Source organism: Lynx rufus, unplaced genomic scaffold (genome assembly GCF_022079265.1).
Source record: "Lynx rufus isolate CCGP_SWC_20201006 ecotype Redwood Valley unplaced genomic scaffold, mLynRuf1.p SCAF_1, whole genome shotgun sequence".
NCBI classification, from domain to species: domain Eukaryota; kingdom Metazoa; phylum Chordata; class Mammalia; order Carnivora; family Felidae; genus Lynx; species Lynx rufus.
In genome coordinates, this window is record NW_025814823.1 from 233,816,319 (window position 1) to 233,838,572 (window position 22,254).

General features: G+C 53.5%; 2 protein-coding genes across 2 annotated transcripts in view; one reads left to right on the forward strand and one right to left on the reverse strand.

Annotated features, from left to right (window-relative positions):
• The first annotated feature begins 656 nt into the window (after window positions 1-656).
• CFAP90 (cilia and flagella associated protein 90) lies at window positions 657-17,712 on the forward strand. The gene is made up of 3 exons (XM_047094154.1): window positions 657-879; window positions 14,028-14,144; window positions 16,005-17,712. Exons 1-3 carry the CDS (start codon window positions 733-735, stop codon window positions 16,182-16,184), a joined length of 444 nt encoding a protein of 147 aa, XP_046950110.1. The 5' UTR covers window positions 657-732; the 3' UTR covers window positions 16,185-17,712.
• A 2,320-nt stretch (window positions 17,713-20,032) lies between these two features.
• Window positions 20,033-22,254, reverse strand: part of ADCY2 (adenylate cyclase 2) — a 422,494-nt gene continuing 420,272 nt past the window's right edge. The window contains exon 25 of the mRNA XM_047074450.1: window positions 20,033-20,480. Coding sequence (XP_046930406.1) covers window positions 20,328-20,480 — 153 coding nt within the window. The 3' untranslated portion in view covers window positions 20,033-20,327. The remainder of the gene's footprint in view (window positions 20,481-22,254) is intronic.

Here is a 22,254-nt window from a genome sequence, read left to right on the forward strand (position 1 = left end):
ATTTAATTCCCGGGAGCCTCACGCCTTCCCTGGCAACTCCCTAAGTACTAGCCACATGCGGCCACGCAGCCCTCGAACTGTGGCTGGGGCCACGTGTTAAAGTGACAATGTGCTGGACACACCGAGTAAAATGAATATATTGTTACAATGCATTTCACCCGTGTCTTTTTACCTTTTCAGAGGGGACCGGAAAGTTTTAAATTACGTGTGCGGCTCCCACTATGTCGCTGTTGGGCGGCGCTGCTCTATTCTCTTCAAGTCACTGGTCTTTTCCCTTCTATCAGCGGACTGCGAGCTCCAGGTGGACGCCCGCGGCTCGGTTCAAGGTTGCACCTCCAACGCCCGCACGTAGCAGGTGCGCGGTCAAACTGCCCCACAAATGAGTGGTCTGGGTGAGGGGTCTGACGCTGCGCGGGGAGGGGTCAGCGGGTTGGAAGGCGCTGATCCCAGAGGCGTCTCCCACCCGGGAACCCCGTCTGCAGCTCGGACTCCAGGGACGCACCTGCGAGGACACACCCGGGGCTTGGCTGGGGAGCGGGGCGGGGAAGTGGGCCGGGGAAGAGCGGAGTGGGGGAGGAGGAGGGGTGGGGTCGGAAGCGGGGAGGAGCGGGGAGGGGGAGGGGCCTGCCCCGAAGGGACGCGGTTTCCCGGCGACGCCGAACGCGGGCTCCCAGCTGCCCGCCGGGCCCTCGGCGGGCGGGACCGACCGCGGGGGCGCTGGACGGGGGTGGCATGGAGGACGACGACGAGGAGATTACCGCCGCCACGCTGCGGATCAAGCCCCGGCCGCTGCCCCTCTCGGCGCTCTCCGCCTTCAGCTACGTCCCGCCGCGGCGCCTGGACCCCAAGGAGCACAGCTACTACTACCGCCTGGGCAAGGTGAGCCGCCCTAGGGAGGGGCTGCGCGTCTGGGCGCGGGGCGGCGAGTCGGAGGGCTGTGGAGACTGGGAGACGGCAGGAGGAGAGGCGGGAAGGGGGCGGGCGGGGCTTCACTGGCCGGGAGGGGCGGGAGGGGATGGGGCGGGGCTTCGCCGCCAGGGAGGAGCCGAGGGGGAGAGGGCATGGGGGCGGGGCTTCACTGCCAGGGATGGGGAGAGGGGGGGTGGGGCGGGTCTTCACCGCCCGAGAGGAGCCGATGGGGCGAGGGCATGGGGGCGGGGCTTAGTTGCCAGGGAGGGGAGGGAGGGGGATGGGGCGGGGCTTCACTGAGAGGGAGGAGCGAATGGGGGGGAGGGGATGCAGGAGAGGGAGGGTGGAGGCGGGTGTCTTAACCTGAGAGCGGAATGGAGGTGCGGGGTGGGTAGAGGGAATGCGGGCAAGGCTGCAGAGCAGGGGAGGGGGCTGGAGGAGAGGCGGGATGGGGGCGGGGCTGCAAGAGGTCGGAGCTACACTTTGGGGGAGGAAGTCCCAGAGTCTGGGCTGCAACTCTGGGGTGGGACTCTGGGGTCGGGGTTGCAAGGCGGGGAGGGGTGGGGACCGGGGAGGGCTCTACAGTCTGTGAGGACACCTGGGCGAGCAGAGAGGAGACGGGTTAAGGGGGCATCAGGGTCACAGGGGGAAGGAGGGTGGGAGAGGGCCTTCCTCCCGGGTGCGTAGACCCCAAAGAGAGCAGCTACCATGACCACAAGAGTCAGGTGACACCCCCTCCCACCTTCACCTAGAGGTGGGCACGGGCCGAGCCCGGTGTGTGTGTTGTGGGAGGCATGCTCAGCTGGGATGAGGGTGGGGTGCCAGAATGCTCAACCGCGTTTTCTGAGCTATTTGGGGATAGGTTAGGGTCCCGGTGCTCTTTGGGTAAGGGATTGGGATCCGCTGGGCTTCTAGTACTACGACCCGGAGCGGCAGGCTGATCGACCCCTCTGCTCAGGATCTGGAGGAGGGTCTCAGGAGACCTGGGCTGCGCAGCTGGTGGGGTCAGGACTCCCTCTGGGCTCTGCCTGAAAGCGCTCACTGCAGCGACTGCGCCCAGAAAGTCCAGGGTACCGACGCCGCGCTTGGAGGGCCCTCTTGCAAACCGAAGATAACCACAGGCAGTCCTGGCCATCCTACAGGGAGAGCAGGACAGGGAGGCCACACCAGATTCTGGCCTGGCTCCAGCGGGCACGCGCGACTCATGAGAAAAGCCTGCTGGTCTGTGACGGGCCACCATGCAGCCAAAGCAGGGGGAGAAGCCCGAGGAAGAGAAGCAAATTCAGAGCTTGTCAGGAGTCGACGACTGCTCTCGTCAAGCTGTTTTTCCTAAGTGTCTCCGATGTTTCTTGCAGTTCAGGCTGCAGGGACATCATTATTAAAAGGATCTCTGGGGTCGCTCAGCCTGCGGGGACAGTGAGTGGCTCAGAGAGGGTATAGGTTAGCCAAGTGCCTAGGAAGAAGGAGGTCTTTCCCTCCTGATGTGTAAGGTGTCCGCACGGAATGACCTTCCTTCTCTTCTCCCCACCCATCACCCATAGAGCCCACATGAACCCCCATCTGGATCAGGTCTGCACGCATTCAGGGACTTGTCACACGTGAAATGTCAGAGAACAGAATGTCATGGAGCTTACCCTTACAAACAAAACAGAAGCTTCTAGTTTAGACAACTGTTACAGGTTGAATTGTGTCCCCCTAAAATTCTTATGTTAGAGTCCTAATCCCAAGCGCCTCAGAATGTGACCTTATTTGGAGACGGGTCTTTACAGAGGTAATCAGATTCAAGTGAGGTCATTGGGGGGGGGGGTGCCTCATCCAGTATGACCGGCGCCCTTATGGAAAGGGGACATGACATGCATAGATAGAAGATGAAGGGAAAAGGCAGGGAGAAGACGGCCTTCTACAAGGCAAGGAGAGGGGCCGCGAATAGCTTCTTCCCGCACAGCCCTCGGGAGGAGGGAGCCCTGCCCATACCTTGATCTCAGACTTTCTGCCACCAGAACTGTGAGATAGTACATTTCTCCTGTTTAACCCCCCCCCCCCCCAAGTCTGGGTGCTCTGTTTTGGCAGACTGAGCAAACTAACACACGACCTTGGCCAGGAGGCTCTCTTATATCAGCTCCTCTCCACTCGGCTCTGAGCAATATGGAAGGACTGAAGGACAGAAGGAAGAAAGGGACATCTGTGGCCATTCTGCGCATCCCTGTTCGGTGCACTCTTGGCTTGAACGTCCACTGGGAATTAATGCTGGGGTGGATTTAGGGCAACAGTGCCCAACCTCACTGCCACCACGGACCTCCTATGTTTTCCTCCCATGAGTGATATGTTTTGAAAGAACTTTATCTGTAAATAATTTCATTTATTAAATGAATTTTACAATTTAAATATGCAAAACCTGTATCATTGCCAATTTATGATTCAGGCAGAGCGTTACTGCACAGCATGAGAGAAACAGCCAAAAAGCCAGGAATCTTCATGTTTTAAGATGGTCCCTGCTGTTTTATTGAGAGAACATAAATCTTGTCTGGCTTCCTGACAAAATGAAAAAATTCACAATACACCGTTTTGTGTGTACCGCTGAGGAGGCCTGTTAAGTACCACTTTGAGGCTATTCAGAAATAAGATAAAAGACTAAAGTGGATGGGGTTCAGGATACATATTTATCAGAGACTAAAACCCAGGTTGCAGGTTACTGCTAAGGTCTCTGGGCAAAAATGGGTTGTGGACACAGAAGCTCTGAATCCTACCCAGCCACTGCAGCTGTGTGTGGGCCCCAGAAAAAGCAGAGCTGAACCCCCGCCCACTGTGGGCCAGCCATTGCCAACGGAAAAGAAGCAGAGTTGAACCTGGCAGGTTCACCAATCTGATACGTGACTCTGCCTCTCTGGGGCCAAGATGCAGAGAGATGCCTGATATACAAGGTGCCCAGGGCTCTGTATTTGGAGAGAGATCAGGGGTAGGTAAGAAGTATGCTGCTTTAATTCAGGGTTCAACACACAGAGGCCCCTGGGCCAAATCTGGCCCAGAGTCCATTTTCATGAAGTTTTATTACAACAAGGTCCCATGCCCATTCGCTTAGTATTATCTATGGCCACACGCAGAGTTGGAAACCATGTGACCTGAAAGGCTAAAGCAGTGACTATCTGTATCTTGATAGAAAACCCCTGCTCCAATATATTACTGTACCTGGAAGGTAGGAAAGGGCCTTAGAACAAATAATGCAAAGCGGGTTTTAAGAAAAAAAAAATTAGTACAGTCTTGATAGCTGGAGTCACAGGCAATTTCAAATCCTCAGGCCTTCAGTGTCACGCGGAAGAAAATGATGCAGCAGAAATATTAACACCTAAATAAAATAGCCCTTAAAAGCATCAAGAAAAACAAAAGGCATTTCGAAGTATATTTGCAAGACAGCCACCAATGGTAATAATGTCCCCCTGGGGATTGTATGAACTAGTATTTAATCAGCTGCAGAACTCCAGAGGCTGATTGTCTACCATGAGATCATTTGGACTGAAGACGAATTTGGTATCACAGATTTGCTAGAGGACTCAGCTGCCCCTAAGTGAATTGTAAATCTGGGTCCTACTCGAAGCTGAGAAGACAAAGGGCAGAATTAGCTCTTCAGTCAATTACCGTGTGACACATCTAGTAATTAATTAGTTAGCACAGGCCAACAAGTCTTGGGTAAAAATATTGACTCCGCGTTCCTAGCTGTGCGGATTGCGCAAGGCACAATCTCCTTGGGTCACTTTGCCCATCTATGAAACGGTACCAGCTTCACGGGGCCAGTAATGACAATTAATTTAATTAATAGAGGTGAAGTGGCACATAGAAGCCCAATGTAAGCAGAGCTATTATTCGCTTTTGTTAGTGATTATTAGTTTCTTGTCCCTGAGGTTTGGTTCCCAGCCAGTGTCTTACATCCTGCACCCCTGATTGCTGTCAGAGGCATACACAGGTGAGGCAGGTAATCTGAGAGTCATTCTGGTGGTTTCTAATCTATGGGGTCTCCCCCTGGGAGACCCCAAAGTTAAGGCCCTCAATGCGGCATCCTTATTTAAAGCCCCAGTAATGCCTTGGATCCTGAGACAAATTTGTCATCTAAAGCTGCCAGCTAAAATGTGATCAACTCCTGCACGGCTCCCGAGGGGCCTCTAGCAGTGTGGGCTTTTCCTATAAAATACTGTTCAGGAGGCAGCAAGGCAGATTCAGTTCAATGAGGTTTTTGAATTACTTTTTTCCTTCTTCTGCCTCGTGCAACATTTCTGCTACTGAAATGGAAAAGCTAAGTCGAAGGACAATGCCCTTTTACGGAAGATTTGATGAAGTTCCGCAAAGTCTCAGAGCTACATTAAAAAAGAATTCTTAGGGGGTTTTAGAATATGCTTTCTCTCGTGGTGAGCTGCAGTGTGGACAGCCTGTCTTGCGTGAAGCTTTGCTCAGAAAGCCCCACCTTAGCTTTAGGGAGATTAGCTGACTTTCCTCGTCCGTGTGTGATGGAGACACAGAGGCTAGGGGCTCTTTCTTTACCCTCCTGATCGCCCATCTGCCCTTCACTGGATGCAGCCGAGGGGAGACCACAAGCCGGGGAGGGGCAGAAAGAGGAGGACAGAGGATCTCAAGCAGGCTCTGCAATGAAAGGCTGGCAGCAGGGAGCCCGATGCGGAGCTTGAACTCAGGAACCTGCGAGATCGTGGCCCGAGCCAAAGTCAGACGCCTAACCAACTGAGCCACCCAGGTGCCCCTGAAGGTTTACTTAATTATCTTGCTGCCTTTTCTTCCCACTACACTATGAGCTCCATAAGGGCGGCAATCGCTCTCTGTCCTCAGCGGCCTGAACAGTGCCCGTCTCATAGTTGGTGCTTGGTAAGTACCTGCTGCATGAACGCAAGAGGAATAAATGGGATGTGGATTTTTAAAAAAATGTTTAGTTTTGAGCGAACGAGCAGGGGGGAGGGGCAGAGAGAGAGCCAAGCCCAGCACGGAGCCCATCCAGGGGCTCGATCTCACCACCATGAGATCATGACCTGCGTTGATATCAAGAGTCAGACACTTAGCCGACTGAGCCACCTGGGTGGCTTTTAAAACCAAGTCACAAGATCAGTCCCTGAGACTAAATAGAGGTCCCGTTTGGGATTATCTGCCTTTTCGGGTATCCTTGGCCTTGAGCTGCTCCTCAGGGATCAAAACTGGGAGTAGATGCCCTTGCTTCTCCTGAATCCGGGCTGGCTGTGTCTTCCCTGTCCAGTGACCTGCCCCTTGGTAGGGGGTGGGGCTGAACCTCTTCCTCCAGGGCAGGTAGAGAGTAGCAAGCGGCAGGCAGGTCACCCCAGGGAAGCAGGACGGAAACACCCAGAGGGTGGAGTCAGTGTTCCTACCACCCATGTGACCACGTGGTGCGTGGCTTTCCGCCGGGTGCATACGAATGCACGGATAGGTGTCTAACTTTGTTTACAAGAACATGTTCACACACAGATCACACAACTGCGCATGTATATTTGCAGCTTGTTCTTTGCATGTCATAATACATCTCAGACAGTTTTTCCAAAACTGTCCCCGTTTAAGGAGCGCAATGACACAAGAAGAGGAGCAGCATTATCTCCAATATATTTGGCCAAGAGGAACAGCTTCGACTCGAGCGGCAGCCCCCGTGGCTCACCCTTCCTCCTGTGATGTGGACAGCTGGGGGCCAGGGATGGGGGGCAGAGGGGGGCGGTGGGGGGCTGGTGTCAGTGGAAGAGAGAACAGCTGGCTCCGAGTCTCCTCTTGGAGACAAAGTGAGCGGACGGACTGATTGATGCAGAACCCTAACCTGGAGCACACTTCCAGGATGAAACACACCCAGAGGGAGGCGCTGGTTCATTTCAGCTCAAGGGTAGGTTTGGGGCGCAACCCCCGCCAGCAGATCCATTGTAGTGAAGTCGTGAAGGGGGCGCCTGGGTGGCCCCGTGGGTTGGGCGTCCGACTCTTGATTTTGGCACAGGTCGTGATTGCGGGGTCTTGGGATCCAGCGCCGAGTCGGGCTCCGTGCTGAGCGTGGAGCCTGCTTAAGATTCTCTCCCTCTCTGGGGCACCTGGGTGGCGCAGTCGGTTAAGCGTCCGGCTTCAGCCAGGTCACGATCTCACAGTCCGTGAGTTCGAGCCCCGCGTCGGGCTCGGGGCTGATGGCTCGGAGCCTGGAGCCTGTTTCCGATTCTGTGTCTTCCTCTCTCTCTGCCCCTCCCCTGTTCATGCTCTGTCTCTCTCTGTCCCAAAAATAAATAAACGTTGAAAAAAAAAATTAAAAAAAAAAATTCTCTCTGTCTCCCTCGCTCTCTGCCCCTCCCCCATTCACTCTCTCGCTCAAAAAATAAATATAAAATTAAAAAGTAGTGAAGATAATGCCTTATCAAGACTGCTTATGATATGATAGGATTCTTATTAAATTGTTAAAATGTTCAGATTATTGGAAAGTTTCTGAAAATTCCCCAAACTCGTGATCCTAATGCACCAGGAGAGGAAACAGAACATTTGCCACAGAGGAACCAAAGAGAATAGCTGAGTATTGTCCTCTTAAAAGAACTAGCACGTCCTGTCCTCGACAAGCTACACTCCTTCTGAGAATAGACTTTTGAATGATGTTAAAATTAATGAAGATGTCCTCATTAAGCTTCACATACCGCTGGACTCCCAAGGACAAGCACTGGACTTATCAGAAGTAAAATGAGGCCCTTATGAATCAAAGGAAACCCTTTGGATCGCCTCGGGAATTTCTGTTTTTACGAGGAGGTTGCACAGCTCTGGGTAGGCAAACAGTGACTGGAAGCCTCAAGAGGAAAGGTAACAGTACCGTGCCCCCGAAGAGAGGAAACGAACAAGACCGATCATAGCTTGATTACTGTTTTAGTCAAGGTGGGCTGGGCTGTGCTCTGGGAACAAATGGACCTTGAACCCCGAGAGCCTTAACCACCTGTGTGTCCTCTATCGCAGTCTGCTCATGCTCACAACAAACAGCCAATTTGTAGCATTTCGTCTGAACTCTGCATTCAGTTGGAAGCCTGAAATTGGCCACGGTGAGAATGCTTACACTGCAGGAATTGGCAAATGCCACACTGGGTCTTTTTTGTCCAGAGAGTGGCTGGTTAACCTAAGCCCACCACTGGCCTTATGCATATAACACATCACGAAAAGTGTGTTTCTTTTTCACATATAGCCCAATGTGTGTGTTTCTCCTGCCTGGACTTCTAATTCTTTTTTTTTTAATTTTTTTAAATGTTTATTTTTGAGAGAGAGAGAGACAGAGTGCAAGCGGGACAGAGAGAGAGGGAGACAGAATCTGAAGCAGGCTCCAGGCTCTGAGCTGTCAGCACAGAGCCCGACACCGGGCTCGAACTCATGAGCCATGAGATCTTGACCTGAGCCGAAGTCGGACGCTTAACCTGAACCACCCAGATCCCCAGCCCAGCTTTCTTTCTTTCTTTTTTTTTTTTTTTAATATTTTTTAAATGTATTTTTTTGAGAAAGAGAGACCAAGCACAAGTGAGAGGGGTAGAGAGAGAGGGAGACACAGGATCTGAAGCAGGCTCCAGGCTCTGAGCTGTCAGCACAGAGCCCGCCGCGGGCTCGAACTTCAAGATAATGACCTGAGCCGAAGTCAGACGCCCAACCGACTGAGCCACCCAGGCACCCCCCAGCTTGCTTAATACAGTAACTGGGGAACTAGATTCCTCCTTTTTAGTGGTTCCGCTGTTGCCAGGGCCTGGGGATCTTTGGGATCTTGCGGTCCTTTACTGGATCCTTTGAACTTGCTGGCCAAAGAGCATGGAGAGACAGCATGGAGGGCACACACGAGAGCTTTTATGGACCAAGCCTAGAAGGTGATGCCCATTGGCTTCCCCCACAATTCTTTGCCAGAACTAGTAAGTGGGATGGAAACTGGCCACTGCAGTCTTCTGTTTATTCTGGAAGAGGCCATGTGTTTGGTGAGCACATAATATTACCCCTGCCTGAGTGCCATATGGAAATGTATTGATTTCCTTTCTCTTAGTTCTTTCTTTCTTGCAGAATTTACCTGGCTTGAACCAACAATGGAGAGTCCGTTTATATCTGAATGGTCTGAAAGGGAGGAGAAAAGAAAGGATTCGGGTCCCCGTTTGCTGGGAATCTTACCCCAGTCGTTTGTGGCAGAGCGCGTGTAGTGTCTGGTAGGAGGCACGGGGAACCCCAGAAGTGCACAACCGGGGAGATGTGCCCTTGTAGACTGTAGGCCAGGACTGCTTGTGGTAGTCATGAGAAACGTAAACAACAGCCTCCAAAGTCTCAATGTCCTAAGTAAGACTCACTTCTCATGTTAAATGTCCAACGGGGATCAGAGGGATGGCTCTGCCCAGGATAGTCACTCAGCAACTGCTGTGGAAGCTTCCGGAATCCCCAAAGGCTTCTGCCTGAGAAGTCCCATGTGACCCCCCCGCTCATAGTTCATTGCTTAGATCTGGCCACATGGCTTAACTCGCCCAAAGGAGCAGAGATTCATCCTCTGCGGAGTCGGGAGCAGAGCAGAATAGAGCCATTGGTGATGGCTACCAAGCCGGTTGTCTGGGTTGAGTGGTTTACCGACTCAGTTTACCCGGAGCTCAGCGCTCTGGGATTGGGTCTCCGGCCCCACTGCAGTGCCCTTTGTTTTAACTCCATTCTTACCTTCCATTGTTCAAAACATGACCACCAAGTATGGGTGTCGGAGCAGCCATAACAAAGCGCCACAGACCAGGGGCTTGAGCCACAGAAATTTATCGTCTCCCAGTTCCGGAGGCCAGGAGTCCAAATCAGTGTGGCGGCAAGGTTGGCCCCTTCTAGGGTCATGAGGGAGAGTCTGTTCCAGGCCACTCTCATTCGTCTGTAGATGGCCATCTCCTCCCTGTGTCTCCTTGTGTCATCTTCTCTCTCCCTGTGTATCAGTGTCTGTTTCTGAGCTTCCTTTATAAGGACACCAGTGCTGTTGGATTAGGTATGACCACGTCTTAACTAATTACGTTTTCGGCGTCCTGATTTCTAAATCACCTTCTGAGATCCTGGGGGTCAGGACTTCAACATAGGAATTTTGGGGGGGTGGTGCAATTCAACCCACAGCACCCAGGGAGGTGGCTGCCCTGGGACTCCGGCCACAGTGGTGCAGCGCCCCCTACGATGATTTCAGCAACGTCCCCATCCCGCGTGATCCCAGGCGGGAGCCGATCCTTCCTGGCTGGTGCCCCTGTACTTTGGGCACCCCTCTGTGGCTCCCTGTGTATCCCCTGCTGTTGTTTAATTAATGAGTTTATTTCCATTCTCAGCCTGCGGTCTCCTCCAAGGTAGGGACTCCCTATTCCTGTCCTGGAGCCTCGCTGGGTGCCTGACACAATAGTTAGAGTGATGTGCTTTGGAGGTCGACGAGTGAAGGCTTCTGCTCCATATGCACACACAGCCCAGGGCTACAGGCAAGTTATTTTGCAGTGTTAGGAGCAGGGACCACGGGGGGTGGGGTGGGGGGGGGGCGAGGGAGGGGACCAAAGGCAAGCCATCAGACAGCACGACCAGAATGAGATCATACTACGTTTTAACGACCCTCAAAATGCAAAGGGGCAAAGGGAGATTACCAGAGAGGCAGCAAATGGGCTCGTTTGCTCAACATCATGCTTGAGAGAGGAAATCTCTGGAGAGATTTTAATAGCAAAATAATAGTAAACCCAGAAGCTCTGTTTTGTGATAGCATCTAAATCCAGACTGGCTTTTATTCGTGTCATTGTGCTTCCAACCGTAAAGGAATGAAAGACAAAAGGAAAGAAGAAAGATGAATAATTAAAATTTAGCAAAAGACAGATTTTCAGGGGCGCCTGGGTGGCGCAGTCGGTTAAGCGTCTGACTTCAGCCAGGTCACGATCTCGCACTCCATGAGTTCGAGCCCCGCGTCAGGCTCTGGGCTGATGGCTCAGAGCCTGTTTCTGATTCTGTGTCTCCCTCTCTCTCTGCCCCTCCCCCGTTCATGCTCTGTCTCTCTCTGTCCCAAAAATAAATAAATGTTGAAAAAAAAAAATTAAAAAAAAAAAAAAAAGACAGATTTTCAGTTTGATGAGAAGTTGACGACGGACAGTCACGTTGCTCAGTGAGGCTGCCTGCCGGTCGATTTCTCCCCCTTATTTTTCGGTGATAGAACAATTCATTTTTACTTTAGAAAGTAGTAAGTAGGCAAAATCGCTGCAAAGGGGAGAAAGAGAGACTCCGATCACACCCCATGGGTGCAGGGAGCCCTCACACAGACTGCTCTAACATACGGCAAGACAGGATTCTGGTGAGCAACTCAGGGGAACTGAGGCACATGGCTTCTCCCAGCGCTGCTTGTGTGGAGTATTTTCGGGGAGCCGAGAACGTGGACAGCTCGCCACAGGGGGCTTCCCCAGCGCAGGGAACAAAGTGAGGCAACCTTGCCTCCCTCATTCAGGAAGCACTGATCGCTTTCTCACTCACTTCCGGTATTCATTCTTCTGTCCTCGGAGTCCGGCTCCCAGGACACGTCCAGGACCTCCAGGGGGCTGACTCCGTTCGGGAGGGTCAGGCCTGCATGGGAACCACCTGCACAGGAGGACAGCGCGAGCCAGTAGGTCCCGGAGGAGCCCCTGTTCCCCCTGGCCCCTGCTGGCAGGGCTGTCCCTCAGGCCTGGGGGCTGCTGGTCACCCACAAGGAGCCGGGTGGGAACCGATGGCCCAGAGATCGTGGGTGCAGACCGTGGCCCAGAGATCTGAGGGTACAGCTGCCGCCCAGGTGCTCAGTCCGGGCAGCAGGTGTTTCTGTTACAGACCGGAGCTGCCGTCCCTGAAACACACCCAATGCACGGGGTCCGCCAGGCCAGGCGGGATCCGGGCCACAATGTGACAGCCACATCACGACCACGATCCCAGCTCCAGTTCCTGTGTGGAAAGGGGTGCTGTGGGGGTGATGGGGCATTCAGTCACTGTCCGGGTCGGCCTTCTGGCCTCAGCCGGACCTGGCCAGTAGCTCTGAACCCCAAAAGGAAGGGTCTGCATGGAGGTGCCTCCCCTTGCAAAGGCCAGAATGCCCCTTTGGGGGATTTATGTCCCGCCCTCCTGGCAGAGCGTGTGGTGTACCTGAGCCTCTCCTGTGTCACTGCAGAGCCCTCTGGCCTGGTGGCTTCCCTAAAAATGCTGCAAAGCTTGCTCACCATCTCCAGGCTAGAAGCCAGCTCCCAGCCGTCAGCGTCTCCTTCTGCAGACATCCTACACTGCATGTTAAAGATACTGAGATTTCTCTATCCTTCCTACGGGCTTTTTTTTTGTCTTAATTTTATTTGATTATCAAATGTCTGATTTTTATATAACCCAAGTGATTGATATTTTCTTTGTGACATTTTCCCCAATGCTTTGACGCGTAGGAAGTCCCTTATGGATTTTCTCTTCCCATATTTTTCTAACCCGTCCAGAATTTACTTTTGACTCTAATGCGATGTGAAGATCCAAGTTTATTGTTCTTCCCAAACAGCTAGCCAAGTTTTGCAACAGCAAATGCTGAAGAACGTAGCACCTCCCCGCTGAATTGGGCTTTTTGTTTTTCGGACCCTGGGTAGATGAGCTATCCCATAGGCGGCCTTCAGGACAAGTGAAGGCCAAGGCCAGCCAACCCAGTGCGTGGACAGACCCAGGGGCCCACAGGTGATAGAAGACGATGCCAACAAGAAGCTCCTGCATGGTGACCTCATTAAATGACCACCGGGGCTCAGACTCCACAAGCCAGGTGCCCTGCCCCCAAGTGGCTCAGAGTGAGTCTGCACTTATAAGCCAGGATTCCAGCAGCCGCTGAATACGTGCCTCAGGCTTGTCGCCACTGGAATTCTTAGGAACCTAAGACAATAATCCCGAAAGCTCGCCTTGTTTCCCGTACTAGATGGTTCACTGCACCAGGACGGTGGCCACGTGCCTGAGCTTTCCACCTCCCGGGCAGGAGCGGTGCGTGTGCGCGGGACGGGACCTGTGAGGGAGGTGTCAGGGTGGGAAATGACATGTGGTCACTTCCATTGCTACCAGCTACTCTGAGTCCCAGCCGGCGAGAGCGGGCTGCCCGTGCCTTCCAACAGACTAAGCACATGTTGTGCGTCCCTGGCGCTGTTTACCTTCTGCTTCCGAGTCCTGCGCTCAGAGGATTGCTCCTAGCGTCGCTCCCGGGGAGAGCGAGCGAGCGAGCACAGGTGAGCTACCTAGTACCCCCAAATGCCGGCGGCATGGCGTGCCTGGGTTTGCTGCTGAAGGGTTCAAGGCACCCGGCCCTCGACGCGGGAGCAGAAAGGACAGGCCTGACTTGCGGGTCAAGATCAAAGAGGAGCTGACACGTGGATCTCTTTCCCTTTTATCAGGTCCCAAGTGAGGCAGACGGATTTTTGTACAAAGAGAAACCTGGGATGGAATGGTGGACGAATGAAACGGGATCCTTTCCTAATGCATCAAAGCTGTGTGTGCACGCGCGTTGTATACATACGCCTGATACGTGTGCAAATACTATACATATGTATATATCATATAGAAAATAAATATAGTCATGCATTCATGAATTACATTCATAAGAGCTACCACATCTGATTAAAGAAATATTTCCGTCTCTCCGGAGACAGATTTGTACTAGGTGCCCACCTGTTGGCTAGGAACTTAGGGATATTTCTGTTTAATTGTATTGTCCAGTGTTTGGCTATGGTTAAGTTTTTAACGCAGTGCAAGCTTATTGTAGGAAATCTGAGAACTATGAGAAGGGTGGCGATGAGGAGAAAACACATATTGAGTGGGTCACTGTTACTTTAAGGCTGTGCGCCTGGGTCAAGGTCAAGGAGGGATCTGTAGGAGGTGCAGGAAAAGAGCCACGGAGACGTCCCCACCTCACTGGGCCTCTGGAGGACCTGGTTCACTGGCAGGGGGCCCGGCCTCCTGCTCTGGTCGTGGAGGGTGCTCTGGGGTGACCTTCCCAAGCACATGCTCAGTGCAGATGGGAAACTGCACGTCTCCACCATCCATCAGGGGAGAGGCCTGGCTGCCGGTGTCCCGGAGCGCTTCTGTGGCCCAGTCCTCCAGTAGACCCGTGCCTTTCTTTCTCTTTTTGTCCCCAGACAGGAATCATTTCCCTGTATGACTGTATTTTTGACAAGAGCCCAGGCTACAATCAGAAGTTGCACCGAGATGACCGAGAACATGCAAAAAGCCTGGGGCTTCACGTGAACGAGGAGGTAATGTTGACACAGGCTGTTGACAAAGCGCGAACAGAGTCGCTGCGCCTGTGCGTCTATCCCGCAGCGAGCTGGGCGCGCTGCCTTCACCCCTGCGTGCGCCCTCCTCTCCCTCACCGGGCCCGGCACTGACACTAGGCCGACACGGCCTCCCTGTCTGGTCGTGTTTCCGAGCATTAGTCTTTATGACTCTGTTGTTGAGTTTACTTAATTTAATGAGGCAAAACTAAGAAGTTCTTTTCTTTTTTTTTCAACATTTATTTATTTTTGGGACAGAGAGAGACAGAGCATGAACGGGCGAGGGGCAGAGAGAGAGGGAGACACAGAATCGGAAACAGGCTCCAGGCTCCGAGCCATCAGCCCAGAGCCTGACGCGGGGCTCGAACTCACGGACCGCGAGACCGTGACCTGGCTGAAGTCGGACGCTTAACCGACTGCGCCACCCAGGCGCCCCTAAGAAGTTCTTTTCAACAGAGCAGGTGTTTGCTTAACTGCTGAGTCCTGGCTGTCACAGCTCTTCGGAGGACCCCGGCCCTGCCAGGGAGGGAACCACACCCTAGTTTAGGTACTGGCCTCGAACCTTCACAGACGGGGCTGCTCCTGCTTTATCTTTGCACGATTTTCTGACAGCTCAGGCTTGGCCTGTGGTCAGCCGCCCCAGTGTGTGAGCAGAGGCAGGAGCAAAGCTCGTTGCCTGGGGAAGGGAGGTCTGTACCACAGCAGGGGCCGGGGCTGAGGAGGCTGTGTGGATCCTTAGCGGTGAGACCTTCTTGGGGCCTTTCCTCACTCGGACATCGTCTCTGCGGAGTCTGATCTGAGGACAGTGTGTTTACGAAGAGCCGGGTGCTGAGTAAATATCAGCTTTTCTATGATACACAGAAATCAGAACGGAGAAGCCTCCAGTGGGATCTTTCTCTCTCTCTCTCTCTCTGTCAGCAGAGTTTGGCCTGGGGCTGCTATTGTTAAAGAATGCCCCGGGTCACTTCCAGGGAGACTTTATTTCACTGTGGAATTAAGTGAGGAACTCTGAGGTATTACTACTTAAGTCACAGACATGAAGTTTTTTTCTACTGTTTTGGTTTATGTGAATTCACTCCAAGTGGGTAGTGAGGCTCGTGCTTTCCTGTCTTAAGAACACGCCTGGCCCGCTTGTACCCGGCCCGAGTTTGAGCACCCCCACCCCCCCCCCCCGCCCCCGGCCCTGCCCTGAGCCTAGGGGGAGAAGACAAATGTCCCTGTCCTCTCAGAGCTCACATTCCTATGAGGAAATGAAAAATGAAGTCCTACAAATAAGGAACTGAATTCCAGATGGCGATGGGAGGTATGCAGAGAAATGACGCCTTTTAAGGGGGCAGGGAAAGTGCGAGGAGATTGGGGAGCTGTGAGGTGAGGGGGCCCAGGGAGATGAGGGGTCACAGATATGAGGGGGCCAGAAAGATAAGAGGGAACCAGGGAGATGGGGTGCTGGGGAGATAGGGAGTCGGGAGATGACAGGTGGAGGGTGGAAAGATTTGGGAAAAGAGAGAAGGCGGGAGGGGAGACAGGCAGACAGAAGGAGCGCGGGAGGAGGGAGGGAGGGAGGGCGGGAGGGAGAACAGAGCCTGAGGTCAGAGGGCACGTGGCACCCTGTGCCACGTCTTCGCCTTTCCTCTGGGTGACATGAAAGACTTGGGGACAACGAAGGGCTCTGAGCACAAGGGGCAGGCGTGATGTAGTTCAGGAGGTCCCCGTGGCATCACGGAACCCGGGTGTGCCGGACGCAGGGGTGCAGCGGGCCGGGTGGACACAGCCTCCAGGACCCAAGGTGGGTCGTGCGAACAAGCGGGCGGAGCTGACCCTGTGTTCTGGTCACCCCGCCAGGAGCGCCAGCGGCCCGTGGCGGTGCTGACGTCCTCTGTCTACGGGAGACGCATCCACCAGCCCGTGGAGCCCCTGAACCGGGACCACGGCCGCGCCAACCTCGTGAAGGCGGACTTCTACAGGAAGAACGACATCCCCGGCATCAAGAGCCCCGGCTTTGGCCACGTTTCTCCAGCCTGACGGCCCCTGCCGTGGCCTGGACGGCAGGTGGCACAGACGGGCAGCGCCTGGACCTTGTTTCCCCCGCCACGGGGGCCACGGAGCCCGCTTGAAGCCACTTGCGCCTGGACGGGGTGGGGAGGGGGGGACGGGCCCTGAGGCCGCTTTCCCTCACGTGGCCTGCGGTGACGACCCCGTGATCACCACGTCGTGGGATCGCATCCTCAGAAATGATGCTCGAGACTGAGCCACTGCCGGCAGGTGAATAAAAGGAAAACTTCCCACTTGATCGCGGTCGGGTGACTTTGTCCACTGCCTCCCCGGGGAGGCGCTCGGGGCCTGCACACCCTCTCTCACCAGGATGGAAACGCTGTTGCCTATTGGCGCACACGCTGCTTCTTGAGTTTTCCTTCCTCCAAGAGGAGGTGTAATGAAATCGCCTTTCAGGACAATTGCAGTCTAGATACAACATTCTCCCCCCAACACAGAGGTCTGAGCCGTAAATAACAGGAGTTTGCACAATTGAGGGCAAAACCCTAGTTGGGACGGGTGGCCCCATGGCTGGCAAGGTGACGTCACTCCTCAGTGGAGAAGCAAAGGTCACGGGAAGAGAGAGACTGGGCTTTGATGTTCAACAGGCTTGGGTAAGATTGGGCTCCTGCATTTTCCAGCAGCACGGTACGGGGCCCGTCGTCTCCCCTAGGCGAGCCCACATTTCCTCATCTTCAGACTGGGATTTCCAGACCTTGACCGGTGCCTGTGGGGATCACCGGGCCACCGGAGCGGGGTCCTAATGGAGGCACAAAAGAGGCCAGTGCCGTTGCTCTGAATCGTTTTCATTTTGGGAACGGCTGCTTCTCACCCAAGTTGGAAACGTTTATTTTGGAGATAATTTGAAACTTATTCAAGTGTTAAGACACTGGCTATAGTTTTAATGAAAGGGTCTCTCGAAAGAAATCATCCCTCACCTCTGGTGATTACATGTCCCACAGCTTAGTGGTTAATGAGCAGGTGATCTAATTAATTTCTATGCTGATTCCCCCATGGCTGGTTTTATTGTTTTGATGCTCTAAGGGCATTTGACACCGAATTGTTGACAATTTCAAGGCTGAGTGACTCCTACAGGTTTCTTTATTCATTTGAAAAATGGTATTTTTTTTCGCCATAGGTGTTTTTTATTAGTTCCACACACCCCGCCCCCAAACAACTAGGAATAGTTTATCTGGAATGCCTTTGGGTACATTAAGCCACGTATGTAATAACCTAATAGAAAATATATAAATTTTGGAGTAGGGAAACTTTTACAAACGACTCTTTCTTCGGCTTTGGCGACCAAGAAACACCAGGCATCTCTAAGAAATGCCTTCATCTGAACGTGACCACAATAAATCAGTGTCGAACTAAACTCTGGTTTAAGCCAGATCCTACTCCCTGAACCTTCCACTTTCAACAAGCAGGGCCTGAATTGGAGAAGGTTTCAGAAGATCTCGTTTATCAGGCATCAAGGGAAAATTAAATGTACTGAGGGGGCGTTCTGCAAGAACGGATGGTTAGGGAGAGCTTTGAGCAGAGACGCTTGCTTGCTACCAAGGTCGCTGGGCCGGCTAAGTGAGCTGCAGCCCTCTCGTCTGCGTGGTTCGCCCACAGGAGTATGTGCAGTTCCGGAGCTTAGGGAGCCTTGACCGGGAGGCACACTTTCAGAGGTAGGGAGCAGGCGGGTTGGCATTCTAGGCTCGTCTTGGGCACTGATCCCTGGGAGACTCCGAACAAGCCAAGCCCCTGGACCTCGCTGCACCGGTTTCCTCATTTGTAAAGCACAGGGGGACTCAGGCCGGGGACCAGAATCGCCTGGACGGCTTGTTAGCCAAGCACGGTGCACGTGCTGAGCCCCACGGCTAGGACCTCTGCCTTGGCAGGCTCGGGTTGGGGCCTGTAAACGAGGTGTTGCCGCTGCTGGTTGGGGACCACACTCGGAGAGATCGTATGTGTGCAGACCTCTGCAAGATAGACTCTGATAATGACTCTGATTGCTTTAAAACGTGTACTGTTTGGGGGGGGGGCGCCTGGGTGGCTCAGTAGGTTAAGCGTCGGACTTCGGCTCAGGTCATGATCTCGAGGCTTGTGAGTTCCAGCCCCGTGTCGGGCTCTGTGCCGACCGCTCGGAGCCTGGAGCCCGCTTCGGATCCCCCGCCCCCCTCTCTCTCCGCCCCTCCCCTGCTTGTGCTCTCTCAAAACTAAATAAACATTAAAAAAAAAGAGTATACTGTTTGGTTAAGACTAGGAACACAGTTCTGGGGGAAAGAAACAACTGTCCTTTTGAGTTCTTTTCACCAAATTCAGCATATCCCTGGTGGGTGCAGAAAGCCACGCTTGAGGGCGCTTGGCCAATCACCCAGCTGTGGGTGTCCACGGAGGGGAGGTGACGTGCCCTGGGATGGGTGCTGCAGGCTCTAAGGAGGGGCCCACAAGGTGCAGCTGATGACCATTATTACAAATGACTCAGGAGGCTGGTCTGAAGTCAGTGAGACCCCAGGCCTCCTAGGCCACGTTTCCATGACAGCGAAAACAGACGTCCCTATACTACGTTTCCTCTTCCGGTCACCTTTCTGGAGATCTCCAACACTGCCTGACCGAGGCAGACCGTGGAACACATCATGCTGTATTCCCACTTCGGCGAGGAAGGCCAGTTAGGAGTTTCGAGAAGTGCTTTTACGTGAGCCTGAGTCCTGGCAGGATGGCACCGGCAAGAGAAAGCCCTGGGGACCTGCCAGGCTCTCTCGTGGTCATTAGCTCTCTCAGTCACACCTGATCCCCTAAGCCACCCATGAGGAAACACCCCTAAGAGAAATTAAGCGACGTGGTCAAAGACGCACGGCCAGAAAACGGTCAGTTAGGAATCCAACGAGGGCCCGGTGCTTCGGGTCTGAGTTGCCAAGAACAAGGTGCTCCTGGTAGACTGGGGTCCCCCGGTTCTCACACACGCCTGCCTTGAGCTATGAACAGAAGCCAAGGGTGCCCCACCAGGCTGGCGTGTGCGGTTAAGTGCACGACTCTTGATTTCAACTCAGGTCGTGATCTCACGGCTGGTGAGTTCGAGCCCCACATCAGGCTCTGTGCTCACAGCGCTGAACCTGCTTGGGATTCTCTCTCTCCCTCTCTCTCTGCCCCTCCCTTGCCTGCATTCTCTCTCTCCCTCTCTCTTTCTCCAAATAAATAAATAAATAATAACCTTAAAAAAATAAAAAAGCACACACAACATTTTCCCCAGAAAATATCCTCTAGAGATGCCACAGGGCGCTCGGAGCATTTCCAGAGAGTGGCAGAAGCAGGTGTCTACCTCACAAGCCTTGTCCTGATCTGAATTACCCAAGGATCTCCCAATGGCCGCTCCTGGGGCGCGCTTTCTGAAACAACCGTCAGTCAGGAGAATGGAAAGCCAACCTCGGCTGTGGAGCAAACCGCGGGAGAAGAAAGAAAAGGGGGGAAAAGATACAGACTATAAACCAAAGTACGTAAAACTTTTAATGAATCAACCTTACAAAAGACAATGGCATCAAAACGTCGGACGCGTTTGGTACAAAACTGGTCCTAGGTTATGAGAACTAATTCTGGTGATGGGTGGCTGCACGCCTCTGGCCCGAGACGACAGAGCAAGGCGACAGGACCGTGGGTCCCGTGGATGGCCGCCGGCGATGAGATACACTGGGTGAACACAGTCAACTTCCATGTGGGGCGACGGAATCAATTATTCACAAATACTGTGTAATATCGGACTAGCGGATGCGGTTGGCCAGCTACCATATTTTCCAGGAAAAAAAAAAAAAACATGCACTGGAAGATAATATACACCCCCTAGTTTTATTGCCTTAAGAATTTTTGTTTATTTCACCTCTGTCATCTTTGTGAATTCTCTGAGCGCATTTCTCCCATAACACACACTCCTTTTCCTTCTGCTTAGGAGTAAGCACAGTGCAAGTGGCAGAGCGATCTTGGGACACGTCAGACACCAAATGGTATGCCACCAGGTCAGAGGAACGAGTCTGAAAAGGCTCCATAGGACACAACAGAGCACGCACACCAAAAACGAGAGACAAAGCTCGCAGTCAGAAAGTGCATTGTACCTTCCCGGAAGTACAGTCTTCTTGCCGAAGTGGAGGCAACCCCTCAGGATGCCACGTTGCTCTGGGAAAGGGACCTTGACATTTCTGTGTTTACAAAGTACGTCTTCAGCTCCCCCTTGCCTTTCACGTTGATTATTCCTCGACATGTGCACGTGTACCCCAGGGTCTGGAGGATGAGGCTTGTCTCCTCAGTGACCTAGAAGCACACGGACAGACGAAGGAGCGGTCAGTGCCTACGAGACACAGCCTCCGGAAGGTCGTTTGACCGCAAAGATCAGGAGCCAAAAGACATTCATGTTCTCTGGCCCTTTCATTCCACTCCTAAGAAATTAGAAGAAGACAGAATCACGCAGGAGAAGAAAAGCCTTTTAGGGACAACGCGTAATTTCATGCTGCAACGGTGACAGACTAAACCACCTAAAAAGTCAAGTGATCTCCAGGGCGGTGTAAACCAGGATGCTGTCATGATCCCTATCGTGGCCGAGACCAGGAAATAAGGCAGGATCTGTTCACCCCCAAGGGAAAAATTGAAGCCCAGACCCACGCTATGACTTCAGCTACGTGAAGGCCACGTATTCACATATAAGAGACCTGGAAAGGGGCACCTGGGTGGCTCAGCCTGCTAAGCGTCCAACTCTTGATATTGGCTCAGGTCATGATCTCACGGCTCGTGGGATTGAGCCCCGTGTCAGGTTCTGTGCTGACAGTGAGGACCCTGCTTAGGATTCTCGCTCTCCCTCTCTCTTTGTCCCTACCCTGCTCCCTCCTGCTCTCTCTCTCTCTCTCAAAATAAGTAAACTAAAAGAGAGAGAGAGAGAGAGAGACCCGGAAGAGGGAAAGTAAATCAAAATATACTGTAGTGGGATGTTACAAACTGTCATGAATGTCATTTCACAAAATCATGAATGTGAATAATGGATTTTAATTCAGATGGGAGAAGACACCCTGAGAAGCACCGTCAGCTCCCGCAAATGGCCCCCTGCTTCGGCGAATGCTCGAGAACAACACTCAAAGGACACTAGGGGTCTGCACCAGCCTTGGCACGGGCATGACACGCTGAGTCAGGTCTTCTCAAGCTTCCTCCCTTCACCGAGCTGACACAGAAGGTGACCAGGGCCAGGCCCCTCTCTCGCAGCCTGTCGACGTGATTCCCGCCGCTGCCCCGCGAGTCCAGGACCCCCACTGCCGAATCGCCTCGGGTCCCGCTGTGTCAGATGGCAGAGGAATTTCCCGGGTAGGACGGCCCCTCTCTCTTAGGGGAGAAGGGTTGTACCGAGTCCTGCCCCATCTCAGCCTGAGCGTGCGCCGTGCTCTCCTCGGGGGCCATGTCTGGGGATGACAGCTCAGGTCTGCGTGGCATTTGTCTGCTTGAGTGTTGGCGAAGCCTCCTGCTGAAGACGCTTTCTCAAGCAGAGAATGGGTGAGGAGAGAACAGACTAGGCTACCAATACAGAGGCCTCAGCTTCAGAAGTGAGGGCAGACCCCCGTGTCAGGAACACGGTCCCCAGCCAGGCCTCCCAGGAGGTATCTGGCTTTTGAGCAGAGAGGGAGGAGCTGTTTTTTTCCAGAAACCCCTGGTAATGCTGCTCTGAAAGCAGGGGAGAGGGCAGAGGAGGAGGAGGGGGAGGTGGGGGAGGAGGAGGGATTTCCTCCCCTTGCATCAGATGATGAACATGGCACCCGTGGGACCCGACCACCTTGGCCGTGTGGGTGGCACCCACATGCTGTGCAGGCTTGTGAACAGCACAGCAATGGTATCACACGATTTTGCTTTTGGGGTGGGTGCCGTCGGGGGACCATGCAGTGGTGGGGGCAGTGGCCGCAGCAGTGAGCCAGCCTCCTTGAGCCTGGTGGCTGAGGGAGGTGTGAGGCAGAAATAGGAGGGCTGTGCTTATGAGAACCCAGGGAGATATCCAGAGGCCCCCAGAAGCAAGGGTGAAGGGTGCCATATAAAGATCTCAAGGGCAGGC